We start from the raw sequence: 17,357 nt of genomic DNA on the forward strand, positions 1-17,357 counted from the left end.
AAACTGTATTGTTGCTAGTTCCTCAATTCAAATACTCAGACTTTTTGTATCAGAGATGGTATATCACAAACCCAGCTTTCCTGTTCTGCCATGAGCTAAGCAAATTGATGTGATGGACATCACCCCCGCCTAATGCAGCCTGGCCGCTGTGTTGGTTCCACGCCAACTTCAGCGATGTGGCCAGGAAATGTCGCAGCCATTGCATGGCAGGAAACGCAGCTCGCAAGGTGCCATAGGCGCAGCGTCTCATGCGTAGGAAAAAAGATGCCTTACAGCAGCAACAGCATCTAACACAGTAAGCGCTGACAGTTCTCTATTCACTCTTGACCTCGTCTCACGAACTAAATTCCTCGTTGACAGTGGTGCTGATACAAGTGTAATACCCCCAGCTCTCGCACCTACTGTGTTAACTTCCTCGCCCAGACTGTTACACGTAGCTAATGACTCTCATATCAAAGGGTTAGGTACGGCGCCTTTAACGCTCAAAATGTCAAAAGGCTTGAAGTTTTTGTGGACTTTTCATGTGGCACAGGTGACTTCTCCGGTCTTAGGCATTGACTTTCTGTGACACCACAAATTTTCGCTAGACATTCCATGAAGTACATTAGGCCACCAACCTTTGCAAAAGACTATTGCCCTTACAGCCACTGTGTCTGTATCACCCATTCAGTCAACATTGACATTTAACTATTGCAGACCGAATGTGCTCTTCTTGCGGCAAAGTTAACTAGTAAAAGTTGTGACGTGCTACTACAACGACAAGAAATCAGTGAACTCAAGCAAACGCAGGCATAGCTCACCTCCCTTATCGAGCGTACCGAACAGACATTACAGAGCACGAAATCTGAACTCGCCTCACTTCGAGGTATTCGCTCTTCGCACAAACCGGCGTGTGCTCAAATCATTGACTCATTGCACAAGTGTCCGAACACTAACGACGCACCCCACGCGCGTAGCATGTTATCAATCACGAGAGGCGCATGTCACAAACTCAATACGACTGAGGGCCCTCCGGTCACACACCGACCACAACGCCTGAATCCACACAAACTCAAAGCAGCGAAAGCAATAATCTCGGACCTATTAAAAGCAGGCATTGTATGCCCATCCTCCAGTGACCGGTCGTCACTGATTCATCTCACACAAAAGAAGGATGGTTTCTACAGACTCTGTGGTGACTATAGACGTCTCAATGACCGCACAATCATGGACAATTATCCAGTACCAAACATTCAGGACTTCGCTTCTCAGTTGGCAGGCGTTAAAATTTTCAGTGTGGTAAACTGTGAGAAAGCGTATCACCAAATACCAATGTACGAACAAAATATCCCTAAAACGGCCATCACCACACCCTTCGGCCTCTTCAAATATGGTTACATGCCTTACGGATTGGAAAACGCCACCCAAACCTGGCAGAGGTTCTTAGATACAGTGTTACGATCCCTACCTTTCTGCTACGCATACCTGGACGACATTTTGATCATTTCTTCCTCTCGGGAGAAACACGAGCTTCACATCCGGGCACTGTTTGACACATTACAATCCCATGGTGTGATCGTCAACAAAGACAAATACAAACTGAGACAGGATTCTGTTGCTTTTCTGGGACACATAGTTTCAACTGATGGTATCTGGCCCACACAAGAGAAAATAGACATTATCAAACAGCTACCAATACCAGAAACATACCATGAACTTTGCCAGTTCTTAGGAATGATCAATTTTTTTCCGCCACCACATTCCAAGAGCCGCCGAACTACAGGTTCCCCTCACACGGGCCACAAACATCAGAGGTGACAGGCGCGTGCCGTGGACAGAGGTGATGCGTGCGTCTTTCAAAAAACTCAAAACCGCACTCGCAGAAGCCATCACACTTGCCCATCCACACAAGGATGCAACACTTTCGCTCACCACAGACGCTAGTGAAATATCTATCAGCGCAGTACTTCAACAACACAGAGGAGAGGTGGTGCAACCTCTTAAGTTCTTTTCAAAAAAACTTTCTCCCTCTCAGTGCAAATGGTCCGCTTTCAACAGAGAGCTCTTAGCTGTCTACGAAGCCATTAGATATTATCGCAAAGACATCGAGGGACACCCCCTCACGATCTTTACAGACCACAAACCTCTCGCCCAAGCACTCACAAACCCTCCTGCCGACCCACCTCCTAGGAGGTTCTGTTATTTCGACCTCATTTCACAATACACAACTAATGTGCAATGCATTCGAGGATCCGACAACATAGCCGCTGATTATTTCTCCCGGATCTCAGGCATATCTTCCTCAATCGACTTCGACGCTCTTGATCGAGTGCAAACAAATGATGACTCCTTGGCGAGCCTTTTATCTGACAATAATCACTCTCTGTGCCTGGTGCGCAAGACGATCCCTGGCTCATGCTTGGAGCTATGGTGTGACACTTCCACTGGCGTGCCACGTCCCATCCTCTTTGCGTTCCTCAGTGTTTGACGCACTGCACAATCTCGCCCACCCGAGCATTCGCACAACTACGCGCATCATCACCGGGCATTTCGTATGGCCTTCGCTTCGCAAAGACTGTCGTGACTGGTGATGCACTTGTACTTCGTGCCAGTGGTCCAAAGTTGGACGCCACTGCACGCCCCCCCTCAGGTGTCTTCCACTCTCCTTCTGGCAGACTCCGCCACATCCACATCGACATTGTCGGCCCCATTACAGGTGGATGGTTACCGATACATACTTACTTTTATCGACAGAACAACTAGATAGGTCGAGGCAACCCCTCTAGCTGATATTTCGGCCAAAACAGTCGCTAACGCTGTACTCTCCACATGGGTCACACGTTTCGGCTGCCCGAAACCATTACTACAGACGAAGGCAGTCAATTCGAGGCTGTCCTCTTCACAAAAATGTGCGAGCTCTTCGGCGTCGGCTGCATTCGCACAACAGCCTACCACCCCCAATCAAATGGCTTAGTGGAACAATGGCACCACACATTAAAGACAGCAGTAATGTGCCACGAGGAACGGTGGTTACACGCCCTCCCGTGGGTACTGCTAGGCCTCCATTCTGTATATAAACATGACCTGCACTGCTCGGTGGCCGAATTGCTCTATGGCGAGCCGTTGACCCTACCAGCCGAGTTTGTCGAGCCTTCACTGCTCCGGATGGATGGATATGGTGTTATGGGCGCTCAACAGTGTAGTCTTTAGCGCCCGTCACAGCTCCAAGATGCCACCATCGAATACCCCGTGCTAATTGAGAACGTATGATAGACAATATGAGCAGAGAGAGCACCCACTCTGAAAGCACACACTCCGCCTAAAACATTCGTGCACCAGCGGTTAGACACGTGTGAAGCTGTGATGCTTAGGGACGATACAGTGTGCACCGCTCTGCAACCCCCATACACAAGCCCTTACAGGGTACTTAGGCACTCGTCCAATACATTCGACATCTGTATCAAAGGCAAGCTCTCGACAGTGTCAGTGTCTCAACTCAAGCCAGCATGGGTCACTGCTGACGACAACAACTCCAGCGACCCAACGCCACTGACCACAACCGACGACGACATCCACATGGCCGCCTCCTCAAGGGACGACACTCCGGCCACGGCCCCTCCCTCAATGCCGGTAACCCTCACTGGGCAGAGTCTGGGGTCCACACCCTTCACCCCACCCTCTCCTGCTACGCCTGTCAAACGCTTCTCACCCGACATTCAACAACCCACTACCGTCTCCATCGACGTCTCACACTTTTCACCGTCTGACATCTGTATAACTACCACAAACGATTCTCTCTTAGTCATCCACGCTCCCACCCACTCCACTGACAATGACACCTTCCAACTTTCTGTTGTCCAATCCTCACCAATCCCCAATTCCTTAGATCCTTCCCTCATCCAATCTTTAATTGTCGCCACAGGAACACTGTACGTGTTGTGCCCCGTGTCTCCGTCTATTCCCCCCCACCCTCTCTGTCACCTCACGAACCAGTTGCCGCATACTCCCACCGGTGTGGCACCGTGATTACATTTTTCCATCCCAAAGGGCTCGAACCCCGGCCCCACCCTGCCCAGTCCCCCCTCCAGATGAAGATGGCACGACACCTACACCCTCCACCCATAACAGCCAGAACCTTATTCTCCGCACTGCAAGGGGGGGGGGGGGGGGGGGGGTTCTGTGGCAACACTTATGTGCCATAACATCTCTGGCATGCAAAAACTCTTTGGGCCAAGGCAGCCATTACGTTCTGTCTATGTGATACTTTTGATGTGTAATGACGTATTTCTGAAGTGTGACAATAAAAATGTGCTAATTGTTTTAACAAGTGTATCAACAGGTTGTTATTTATAATGATAAGGACCCAAACACCCACAGATCTCTACAACTGAATTAAACAGTCAGAGTTGTATCTCAAATAAAATAGAACTTATTATACTAGAACTCTATGGAACTGAAAATTATACTGAGACACTCAAAAACACATTTCCACCACCTACAACATTGATGTGACAAATATAAGCACATTATTCTTTGAAAGCAATTTGCTTTTCTCACTAATTTCGAGTTTTTTGTGCTAACATCGTGTGATGCACTATAGCAACCACAGATTCCAACTGAGAATTGTGAGTGACATTTCAAGCTACGAAGAAAATTTCTTGCCATGTGGATAAAAACATCTTTTGGATTCCTGTTAAACTTATATGTTGAGCTTCTTCTTGAATTTAAATTTTGTTAAATTGTTTATATAATTTACTTCAAAAATTGTGCACAGATTTCTCTATAATGTACTTAAAGAATAATTGAGGAAACTTGTTGGAGTGATAATTTTGCTTCCATACACTCTTCCACACACTCTCACTATCACTTTTTCTGAAGTACGCTGAATTTTGAAAATATCCAAATCACATCCTTTAACAACTTTTTCCCTATACTAAAAATAGTGGAATATTTCTCAGAAACCCAGTGATGGAAGACAGTTAACTGTACATGCTATGGCAACAGTTGTATGACAATGATCAGAAAATTTTTAACAAGTAAGGTAAAAGTGATTACTAAGCTTACTGTGCAAGCTGTGGCTTGTTTGGAGGAATGTCAGGAGTACATTATCACTGGTTTTTGGGATATTACAATTCTTCCTTTCACGTTTGGTGTCATTGTCTGTTCATGGTGCATTCCCATCACTTAGGTACCAGAACCAGCATAAGTTGCAGGTCAGAAGTAGTTTGTAGTGGATAGGGATTGCCAGTGAGACGCTCTTTGCAAGCAGTGCCTGTAAAGTTTAGTGGAAAACTTGGGAAAGATGTCATGTGTTGTGCCAGAGGTTGTGGGCAGAGCTTTGATTCCAGACTTGGCCCACTCTCTGTTCCCAGTTGCCCCCCAAATGTGTATGTTTGTCTCACTTTCCTATTTCATTCTTCAGACTAGCAGCAGTGTGTGCCACTTCAGTTCTAGTAAAAATGGTGTTGGGACAACAGAAAGCATTTTGTGTTCTATGTTTTGTACAGTGCAAGTCACTAATAACTGTTCAGCATGACTTTTGTATTAGGTATGGTGTGGATCCTCCTACAGCACCCAGCATTAGATGATGGCATGAACAATTCCAAGAAACTGGTTGTTTGAGTAAAGGCATATTGCTGAGCCATCCCCGAGTGTCTGACACAGGCGTTGGAATGTATCCACTGTACTTTCACAAGGAGTCTGCAGAAATCTGTTTGCTGTACAGCTCAACAGCCCAACATTCCCCCGATGTATGTGTGGCATGTATTGTGTTGATGGTTACACATGAAATCATACAAAATTCAGCTACTGCAAGCTCTTCATAAAAGTGACAAACAATAATGTGTGGAGTTCTGTAATTTCATTCTTGACAAGATGCAGAATGACAGTTTTCTTCCACACTTAGTGTTTAGTGATGAGGCAACATTCCATTTAAATGGAAAGGTGATCCATCATAATGTGAGAACATGGGGTATGGAACAACTATATGAAGTTGTACAACGTGAGAGGGACTCTCCAAAATTTAATATGTTTTGTGCAGTTTCATGGGAAAAGGTGTGTGGCCCATTTTCTTTGCCAAGAACACTGTTACAGGAAGCACATATCTTGATATGCTTGAAAACTTTCTTTTCCCACAGTTGGAGACTTATTTTAACAACTTCATTTACCAACAGGATGGAGCACTACCACACTGGCATCAGGAAGCATGCGAATTTTTAAATCAAAGTATTACTGAATGATGGATCGGTCACACTGGACCAAATGATTCAGTCTTACATTACTGGCCTCCAAGGTCACTGGACCTGACTATATGTGATCATTTCTTGTGGGGGTTTATAAAAGACTCTGTTTATGTGCGTCCATTACCAACAACAATGAATGAACTAAGACATTACATAATGGCAGCTGTGGAAGCTGTAGCTCAAGACATGCTTGCTGCAGTGTGGGAACAATTTGAATACAGCACTGACATATGCCATGCATCTCAAGGGGGGCATATTGAATACCTATAAAAAGATATGAAAAAAAAACTTTTTGACTTTCCTGTTCATCAAAAACAAAATTCATTGTATATTTATTAGTTTCATAAATATAGATATGCAAAACCAGATCATTCTTTTTTATACACCCTGTATTGTTCATTTCAGACATTATTGTTTGCTATTAATATGATCTTAACTAACTAAATTAAACCTATCCAGAATTTAGAATTATCATGAGCATTACAAACATGCACTAGATCTCACATGACAAACAAGCAAACACAGTGCACATTGCTTAGGAGAGGGGCTGGTGGATTAGATTTCCATCATATCAGTCTGCATGGTTCTGGATTTGCAAGCTGTAGTCAGCCTGGGGAATTTTGTGAATGGTGATTTATTAGTCTCGTAACATACACTTACTTACAAATCATGTGATCATGGTACAGCAGACATGTCAAAAATTACAAACTAGAATCTAATATTAATTTTTAAAACTATATTTAGTCTATGTAGCAGTATCCATATTTTTTTTTTATTTTCCAGCATAGGTAAATATCTTTCCTGATAATGGACAATTTGTTTTTTTCACAATATAATGCTAATTTGTGGTTGGATTCTGCTCAAATTATCAGTTCATCTTCCATGAATTCTTCTACTGAGTAATAACATTTGTGTATAAGAATTTCATGTAACTTATTTTTTAGTATCCCTAGTTCCATGTTTAGAATGTTTTTGTCTTTAAGTTTGTTGTAGACTTTCATGCCCATATATTGTGGGGTCTGAGCATATAATTTCAATCTATGGGCAGGCAGCATAAAATTATCTTTATTCTTTGTACTGTATGGATGATCAAATTGGTTTTTAATGAACAATTCTGGTTTGTGGTGTGAAAATGTCATTAGCTCGTATATGTATAGGGGAGGGACAGTCAAAATTTTTAGTTTCTTTAATAATGTATGACATGATTCTCTTTGCTGTGCAGTGCACATATTTCTGATAATTTTCTTCTGGAGCTTCAGTACACTAGGTATATTATTGGAGCCCCCTCAGAAAATAATGCCATATCTTATCACTGATTCAAAGTAATTTAGATATGCTACTTTGCAAGTGGACATGTTAGTAGCACTTGATAATATATGCATGGCATATGCAAAGCTACCCAGTTTGCTGCACAGGTACTCAATATGTGTGTCCCAGATTAAATTCTTATCGAGGTGTAGACCTAGAAATTTGACAGAATGCACTTCAGTTAATTCTTCACTTTTATGATTTATACTAATTTTCTGGTTCTGAATTGAATCAAATTTGTTTTTGACATGTTAAGCTTCCGGTCGTTTAACTGGAACCATGACTCTAGCTTGTCTAATGTGCCAGTGACTATCAGGAACTGTTTCTGTTTCTTTGCTTTCTATCAAGACAGATGTGTCATCAGCAAACAGAATGGATGGTGAATTTATGTTTAATGGTAAGTTGTTGACATACAATAGATGCAGTACACTAAATGGACCTGCACAGACTGACTATAGAGAGCAAACTGAACAACTCTATACATTTGAGCATGAGTTAGTAAGTAAGTAAGTAAGTTAGTTAGTTGGTTAGTTATGTGTTCCATTGATCAATAGCATGGAAATCCCTTATAATGTGGAACGTGTCAAATGCACAAGAAGTGCACACAGGAAACAAGGGTTTTTTTTTTTTTTTTTTTTTTTTTTACATTATAGTGTTATACCTAAATATTTCTATTATCTATCACGTTCCCTTAACTGGCAAAAAATGCATATATTATATCTCCAGATTTATTTACTCATATTCAAGAATTCATCTATGAGTAAAGTGTCTACCAAGGAGGATGGCCAATAATCATGAACAACAGTATAACATATTGACAGAAATATTTGCAGTACAGGTAGTAATAATTTCTTACTCACCTATAGCAAGGACTGATTCTGCAGCAGGCATTGAAGCTGCTGAAGCTATTGCTGATGCTGTGACAAAGAGTGGAAAAATGGAAGCTGTAAATGGCTGCATTCCTCGAAATATGATTGCCAAACACATACAGAAAATGTATTGCTTTCTTCTTCCAAACCTACAAAATATAATGTGCTGTGTCAGCTTATTATGTAACACACCAAGTAAATGCATGACAAAGTTTAATACCAGTAGACAACTAGCTTCAAAAATTACAATCGAAGAACATAAAAAAGACAAGTGTTTCTGTGTATATCAAGAGATGAAAAATGTGGGTGAGGCAGCAATAAATGAGCTCTACCTATAACAACAATAATAATGAAAATGACTACAACATTAAAATTAGCTCTAGCAAGTTTATATGATAATTATTATAATAATAATACTAACAATTTATCCAATTCAAATAATCCCATACAATATATATAGTAATTCAGTTTTAGGACTTACTTATATATTCATTCACAGAAAATTTCCACTGTATGAATGTTGCCTTTGCACATGCATACAATATATAATTTTGAAACAATATGAACTGCTACTTATCATGTAGAGGAGCAGAAGCCAGGTGCATTTAAAAGTAGACTAAGCTGTTAGAAAAAGTGTGTTATCAAATTTAGAAAAAATTCATACTTTCGTGTAGGCACAACACATATGCACATGGCCGCTGTCATCCCTAGATGCTGAGGATCAACTGCATATTGTTGTTAACGCATCCTGGGTTATACACAATGTTTACAGTATTCATAACAGAAATATGTAACATGAGAAACAAAAACAGGAATAGAAATGCAGACATTAAAAATGGCACACAAAACTGTATGGGTTAAACATGTTGTCCATTTTATGATTAGTTGGTATAATTAACAAATAAGATATGCTCCATTCTCAGTACAGAACAATAACATCTCCTGTAGCTGCTTTGTTAATGATGATAATTAATATGAATTTGCAACATCAAACATTTATATGGCATCTGCTTTATAACTGAGTAACAACTTCTTTTCCCATCCCCTTTCCTCACAAGAACCATGGACCTTGCCAGTGGGTGGGGTGGCTTGCTTGCCTCAGCCTTACAGACAGCCATAACATAGGTGCACCTTCAATGAAGGGATATTTTCTGAGAGGCCAGATAAATGTGTGGTCTCTGAAGAGGGGCACCAGCCTTTTCAATAGCTGCAGGGAAACAATCTGGATAATTGACTGATCTGGCCTTATAACATCCACCAAAATGAACTTTTTGTGCTGGTACTGTGAAAGCAAGGGGAAACTACAGTGATAACTTTTCCTAAGAGCATGCAGCTCAACTGTATGGTTCAATGATGATGGAATCCTCTTGGGTAAAATATTCCAGAGGTAAAATAGTCCCCTACTCAGATCTCTGGGTGGGGACTACTCAGGAGGATGTTATCATCAGGCAAAACAAAACTAGCAGTCTATAGATCAGAGCATGGGATGTTAGGTCCTTTAATTGAGCAGAAAGATTACAAAAATTAAAAAGGGAAATGGATAGGTTGAGTTAGATACAGTGGGAATTGGTAAAGTTTGATGCCAGTAGCAACAGGACCTCTGGTTGGGTGATTACAGGGCTATAAATACAATTTTAAATAGGAGTAGTGCAGGAGTGGGCTTAATAATGAATAAGAAAATAGCAGTGTGGGTAAACTACTATGAACAGCTAGTGAACACATTATCATAGCCAAGGTAAACACAAATCCCACAACCATCACTATAATACAAGTTAATGTCCCATCTAGCTACACACAAGATGAAGAGATTGAAGAAATGTGATATGAGATAAAAAATATATATTCATATAGTTAAGGGAGATGAAAATTTAATCATGATGAGGGACTGAAATTTGGTAACAGGAAAAGAAAGAGAAGAAAAAATAGTAGATGAATAAAGATGGGGGGAAAGGAATGAAAAGGAAGTCACCTGGTAGAGTTTTGCAGAGCATAATTTAATCACTGCTAACTCTTGGTTCAATAATCAGGAAAGAAGGTTGTATACATGTAACTGGCCTAGAGACTCCAGAAAGTTTCAAATTGATTACATAATGATAAGGAAGAGATTTTGGAACCAGATTTTCAACTGTAAGACATTTTAAGGGAAAGATTTAGACTCTGATCACAATTTATTGGTTATGAATACTACATTAAAATTGGAAAAAGGTAGCAAATTAAGGAGATGGGATCTGGATAAGTTGCAAGAACTAGAGGTTTCTGAGAGTTTCAGAGGAAGCATTGGACAGCAGTTGGCTGAAACAAGGGGAATGACTACAGCAGAAGATAAATGAGTATTTTTGAGAGATGAAATACCAAAAGTAGCAGAGGATCACATAGGTAAAAAGACAAGGCCTAGTAGAAACACTTGGATAACACAGGAGAAACTGATACTGAATTTAACTGATGAAAGGAGGAAATATAAAACACAGTAAATTAAGTAGGTGAAACTTAATACAAATGTATAAAAAATGAGATTGACAGGAAGTGCAAAATGGCTAAGCCAGAATAGCTGGAGGAGAAATCTAAGGATTTAGGACCATATTTTACTGGGATAAAAACAGATTCTGCCTACAGGGCAATTAAAGAGGCCTTTGGAGAAAAGAAAAGCAGCTGTATGCAATCAAGAGCTCCAATGGAAAACCAGTTCTAAGCAAAGAATGGAAAGCTGAAAGGTGGAAGGAGTATACAGAGGATCTATGTAAGGGAGACGAACTTGAAGACAGTATTATAGAAATGGAAGAGGACCCAGATGAAGATTAGATGGGAGATATGATGTTGCAAGAAGAGTCTGACAGACCACTGAAAGACTTAAGCTGAAACAAGGCCCTGGGAGTAGGCAACATTCTGTCAGAACTACTGTTAGCCTTCCATCTGGTATGCAAGATGTATGAAGAAGGTGAAATAGCCTCAGACGTCAAGAAGAATGTAATAATTCAAATTCCAAAGAAAGCAGTTGCTGACAGGTGTGAATATTACCAGAGTATCAGTTTACTACGTCATGGCTGCAAAATACTGACATGATTTCTTTACAGAAGAATGGAAAACTGGTAAGAGCTGACCTCAGGGAAGATTAGTTTGGATTCTGGAGAAATGTAGAAACACATGAGGTAATACTGATCGTATGACTTATCTTAGAAGATAGGTTAAGGAAAGGAGAACCTACATTTACAGCATTTGTAGACTTAGAGAAATCCTTTTAAAATGTTTACTGGAATACTCTCTTTGAAATTCTGGAGGTAGCAGGGGTAAAAACACATGGAGCAAAAGGTATTTACAACTTTTATGGGCATCAGGTGGCATTTGTAAGAGTCAAGGGAAATGAAAAGGAAGCAGTGGTTGAGAAGCGAGTAAGACAGGTTTGTAGCATATCCCCATTGTTATGCAATTTGTACATTGTACAAGCTGTAAAGGAAAATAAAGAAAAATCTGGAGCAGGAATTAAAGTCCAGGGAGAATACATAAAAACTTTGAAGTTTCCCATTGACATTATAATTCTGTCAGAGATGGCAAAGGACTTTGAAGAGCAGTTGAATGAAATGGACAGTGTCTTGAAAAGTGGACATAAGATGAACATCAATAAAAGCAAAACAAGAATAATTGAATGTAGTAACATTAATTCAGGTGATGCTCAGGCAAATAGATTAGGAAATGAAACACTTAAAGCAGTAGATGAGTTCTGCTATTTGCGAAACATAATAACTGATACTGGCCAAAGTAGATAGGATATAAAATGTAGACTGGCAATGGAAAGAAAATCGTCTCTGAAGAACAGAAATTTATTAACTTTGAATATAGATTTAAGTGTTAAGAAGTCTTTTCTGAAAGTATTTCTTTCAAGTGTAGCCATGTTTGGAAGTGAAAAATGGACAACAACATAAATTTACACAAGAAAAGAATAGAAATGTTTCAATTAATGTGCTACAGAAGAATGCTTTTTTTAATTTCATCATTTATTATTTAGCAGCTTATGGACTAAGTCCAAGTATATATTTGCTTTGTCAGTTTTCTAATAAAATACATTACTTTTACTGATTCTAACTATAGTTTTGCTAAGATAGCTAATAAATTTTTACCACAACAAAATTTTAGATACTGTAAACTGAACAGATTTTATTAGGCATACATAATCTATGTATCTATGTATTACAGAACATTTAATTGCAATAATTCTATGCTATGGGTCCATCATTTTATATATACAGTATAATACAATCACATAGCACATACATATTCTAGATCCCGTTATGTTTACATTTATATAAAAAAAATTTAACAGCAATAATACTGTAGAAAAACAAAATCTTTAGATAAAACAATGCTGTTAAGAAGTTAACACATTTTACTTTTTCTTTTTCTCTATACCTGTATACATTTTTCTTTTAGTGTACTATGCCTGTTTGCTTCAGTTATTTTCATTTGAAAGAAATTCTCTGATTGAACATAAAGGGGTTTCTAATAGCAGTTGTTTGATTGACTGCTTAAACTTATCCTTCAATTTGGCATTAGTGATGTGTGGTGGTAAAGGGTTGTACAAGTTTACTGCCATGTAACCACTGCTTCTCTCATATTGTGTTGTGTTGTGCTGCAGAATTCTTAATTTTTTAGTGTTTCTAGTGTGGTGGTGGAGTACATCTTCATTTTTGTTGAATTTATCTTTATGACCCCAAGCAAGGAGCAGAACTGTATATATATACAAGCTGTACAAGGTTAGACTCTTACATTTTTTGAAAAGAGCCTTGCAACTATCTCTTGTTCTTTTGTTTCCTATTATTCTAACTGCTCTCTTTTGCAATTCGAATATTTTATTTGCCTCCGTGAAGTGGCCCCAGATTTCTATACCATAGCTCATTACAGCACTGAAGTATGAAAAATATACAATGCGCACATTATCTTCAGTTATTACTGTCTTAATTTGTCTCAGAGCAAAAACAGCACTGCTACGTTCATTGCTTATATTGGAAATATGATCTTTTCATGCTAAACAACTGTCCACGGTGATCGCTAAAAATTTAGCACTTTCAACTACTCTTACATCTAGCTCTTGCAAATTTATTAGTTCACTTGTTTTTCTTTTGTTGTTCCTAAATAGGATTGCATTAGTTTTCTCATAATTGAGAATTAACCTGTTCACTTCAAGCCAGTGGGTGAACATTTCTACTGTTTGATTACTTTTACTTATGGCCTCCTGTAAGCTCGGTCTCACAGTTATGCTTGTTGTGTCATCTGCAAGGAGTATCAGTTCACTCTGTACGTTACAAGGTAAATCATTTACGTATATAAGGAAAAGGAGGGGTCCTAGAATATTACCCTATGGCACCCCATGTTTAATATCTTGTAGTTCTGATAGCTGTTTCCCTTGATTGTGTGGCACTTCCACTGCTTGTTTTCTGTTCTGAAGATGTGACTTTATGATATCAAGAGCAGTTCCTCTAATTCCATAGTGGCGTAGCTTCATTATTAATATGTGGTGATTGACAAGATCAAAAGCTTTAGACAAGTTACAAAAGACACCAACCAGTATTTGGCCTCGATCTACGCCTGCAGAGACTATATTAATAAGTTCAAATGCAGCTGACACTGTAGACTTTTTCTACTGGAACCCAAATTGTCTACCATTTATGGGAGTGTTTTTATCAAAAAATGCCATTAACCTAACAAATGTTATTGTTTCTAGGATCTTTGACAAAATTAGAAGGAGGCTAACTGGTCTGTAATTATCTGGGCACATGTGATCACCTTTTTTTGAACAATGGTAGCACTCTGGCAATATTCATTCTATCTGGGAAGATTCCTTTTTCAAGACATGAGTTGACTAAGTGACAGAGGGGTTTAGCAATCTCCCTAGTAGTTAGCTTCAAGATTTTATTTGACAGGCCGTTTATGTCTGGGGATGCTTTATTTTTTAGTTTCTCTAATATTTTTCTTATCTCTTGTTCAGTTGCCAGATACAGGTAACATGAGTTACTGGGTGACATTTGTTTATTCTCAACTAGTTTTTGGGCTTGAAGAGGATCACTATTGTTACCCTGTGTAAGTTGTTGGCAGATGCCGGTAAAATATTGGTTGAAAGTTTTGCTAATGATTATTGGATCTTCTGTTACAACATTATTGATTTTTAGGCTTAAGTTTTTATTGTTATTTCCTGATGACTTTTCTGTTTCTCTGTGTATTATCTTCCAAGTGCTTCTGACTTTATTGGGAGCTTGTGTAATAACATTTTCATTATACAGTTTTTTTGTAGCCTATTAAAGTTTTATTGTAAATCTTTTTATAGGCTCTATAGTATTCAACAAAATGAATAGGCCTATCTGGAGCTTTCCAAATTGCATGAAGAAGTTTCTTTTTACAGGATACTAACAGACCTTTTGTTAGCCATGGCAGATTTCCTTGCTTTTTCTTTATTGTTTTAGTTTTGGTTGGCAAACACTCTTCAATGATTTTTAAATAGATATCTAGGAAACTGTTATATTTATCATTAACACTATGCTGAAGAGTAGATGGGTAGATAAAATGACAAACGAGGAGGTAGTGAATTGAACTGAGGAGCAAAGAAATTTGTGACACAACTTGACCAGAAGGAGGGATCAATTGATAGGACACATTCTGATACATCAAGTGATCACACATTTAATATTGGAGGGAAGTGTGGGTGCATAAAAATTGTAGAAGGAGCCCAAGAGGTGAATACAGTAGGCAGATCTAGAAGGATGTAAGTTGCAGTAGTTATTCAGAGATGAAGAGGCCTTCACAAGATAGACTAGCATGGAGAACTGCATCAAACCAGTCTTAAGACTGAAGATTACTTCCATTTCAGAAAAAAACGTTTCAAGCAATTTTAAAGCCAAAAAATTTATTTTATATATTTAGCATTCTTTGAGTTTATCATACAGTTTTAATCCTTGGTAAAAAGATAGTGGACTTTAATTTAATTTTATTATTTTTTTCCTAATGCAAAAAATTCCTGTACCCGGTTTTGTTAATATGAACAGAGCTGTTTTTTTACTACATGTTGCTTACTATGTTCCTTTATTAAAACTACAATTTGAAAGATACATTCACTTGTAACTGTCAAATTTCCAATCTTGTTAAGTAGTTTTATTTACCATATACACCCATTTGCTACGTTGGTAGTTATTCTGATGGTCTTTATTACAGTCAACATATGGTTTTCATTTTTCATGTATCTGTGGCAAGGGCGTTATTGCATCACTAATGGTGGAATATATGTATTCAGATTCTATTGTTTTAGGCATAAAATATTGCACATTACAGTCAAATAATCATACTGCACAAAAAATTAATCACCTTGAAACAAAGTATGGTAGGACAGCTACACTTGCTATAATCTCACATCTTATATATATATATATATATATATATATATATATATATATATATATATATATATATATATATATATATATATATTGATTGTATTCTCTGTTCTATATATAATACATGTAATTAGAGTATATGAAATCTAATTCTTACACAAGTTCTATTTTTCTAAACATCATTATTCTGTATGTAATTTACAGTCTACTGCTGACAACAGTGTGGACATTACTATAGCAACATTGCACTTAGAAAAATATTTGTAGTTTACAATTCATGAAAATCTTATGCCCCGCAAAAATTTGGCCCATCTTAATTCTATGTTTTAATATAGGCATACCCTATTTGAAAGCCTTCATTATAGTCTTTGTAAGGAAGATCTTTTTTTCTGAAGACTGTGTAATTTAAAACTCACCTCCATTCAAAATTGTCAGCTGTTAGAATGCCCAAATCTTAAAATAAAATCCTCTCAAAATTCCAGTGTTATTATCTTGTAGCCCATAATTTTTCTGTTTCAAAAATGTTTAATTTCCCAGGATAATTTTTATGAAATATGAGAGTGGTTTGAAAATATCACAGAACAGAATTTAAAAAAAAGTGCTTACATCACTGAAACTTATATTATTTTTCAATGTAGTCTCCTTGTAGATTAATGTACTTGGTCCAACAATGTTCCAGCAACTTGATCCCATCTCGAAAATGAGTTTCCTCCAGGCCTGCAAAATAGTTGTCAACTCCGGTTATCAGTTCCACATTTGAAGTGAATCTTCATCCATCAAGAAAAATTTTCAGTTTTGGGAAGAGATGGAAGTCTGATGGAACCATATCAGGTGTATAAGGTGGGTGCAGCAATAATTCATACCTTAGTTTGTGTAATTTTGCCATGGTCACAGCATGTGTGCGGGCGCAGGTCAAAAATTGTAACACCCATCTTGCAGATATTTTTTTCATTTCTAATTCTTTAGTGAAAATGTGATATACCATTTCAGATGAGATCTGGCACGTGTGAGCAATTTCATGCACTTTCAATCGGCAATCCTCCATGACCATTTTGTGCAGTTTTTCAGTTACTTCTGGAGTAGTGACACATCTTGGCCGACCACTGCACTGATCATCATCTGAGCACTCCCGACCAAATTGAAATTCATTTGACCACTTGGCAATAGTTGAATGTGAAGGAGCAGAGTACCCCAGTGTATTCTGGAAATCAGCATGAATGTCCTTTGCTTTCATACCTTTCTTTACGAAGTACTTAATGACTCCTTGAATCTCAATTTTTTCCATCTTCACAAATTACTGCGTGGGAACAACAGAGCCACATCACCACCACAGCTCACTTCAAGGAGCATTGATATGGCTCATGCATACAGTCCAATGAATATGACATGAGAAACTCGTTCTGCTAGTGTTGACCTTCGTGGTGATTCTGAGAACTTTTCAAACCACCCTCATATGTCAGTTACAAAATTTGAGTCTCTAGAAAAATTTTGATATGCCTCGTAAAACACTGTGCACACTCTAACCTCTGTCTCTTAATATTAGAACCATCATTTGTATCAATTTAGGGACATTTGGCCAATTGTTA

General features: G+C 38.5%; 1 protein-coding gene across 3 annotated transcripts in view; it reads right to left on the reverse strand.

Moving 5' to 3' along the window:
• The window catches only part of LOC124722904 (solute carrier family 22 member 7-like), a 193,361-nt gene that overhangs the window by 108,661 nt on the left and 67,343 nt on the right, over window positions 1-17,357 (reverse strand). For all 3 annotated transcript variants that reach the window (XM_047248046.1, XM_047248045.1, XM_047248044.1), the window contains exon 4: window positions 8,390-8,547. In XM_047248046.1, the coding sequence (XP_047104002.1) occupies window positions 8,390-8,547 (158 nt within the window). The remainder of the gene's footprint in view (window positions 1-8,389; window positions 8,548-17,357) is intronic.

Source organism: Schistocerca piceifrons, chromosome X (assembly GCF_021461385.2).
Source record: "Schistocerca piceifrons isolate TAMUIC-IGC-003096 chromosome X, iqSchPice1.1, whole genome shotgun sequence".
Taxonomy (NCBI): Eukaryota; Metazoa; Arthropoda; class Insecta; order Orthoptera; family Acrididae; genus Schistocerca; species Schistocerca piceifrons.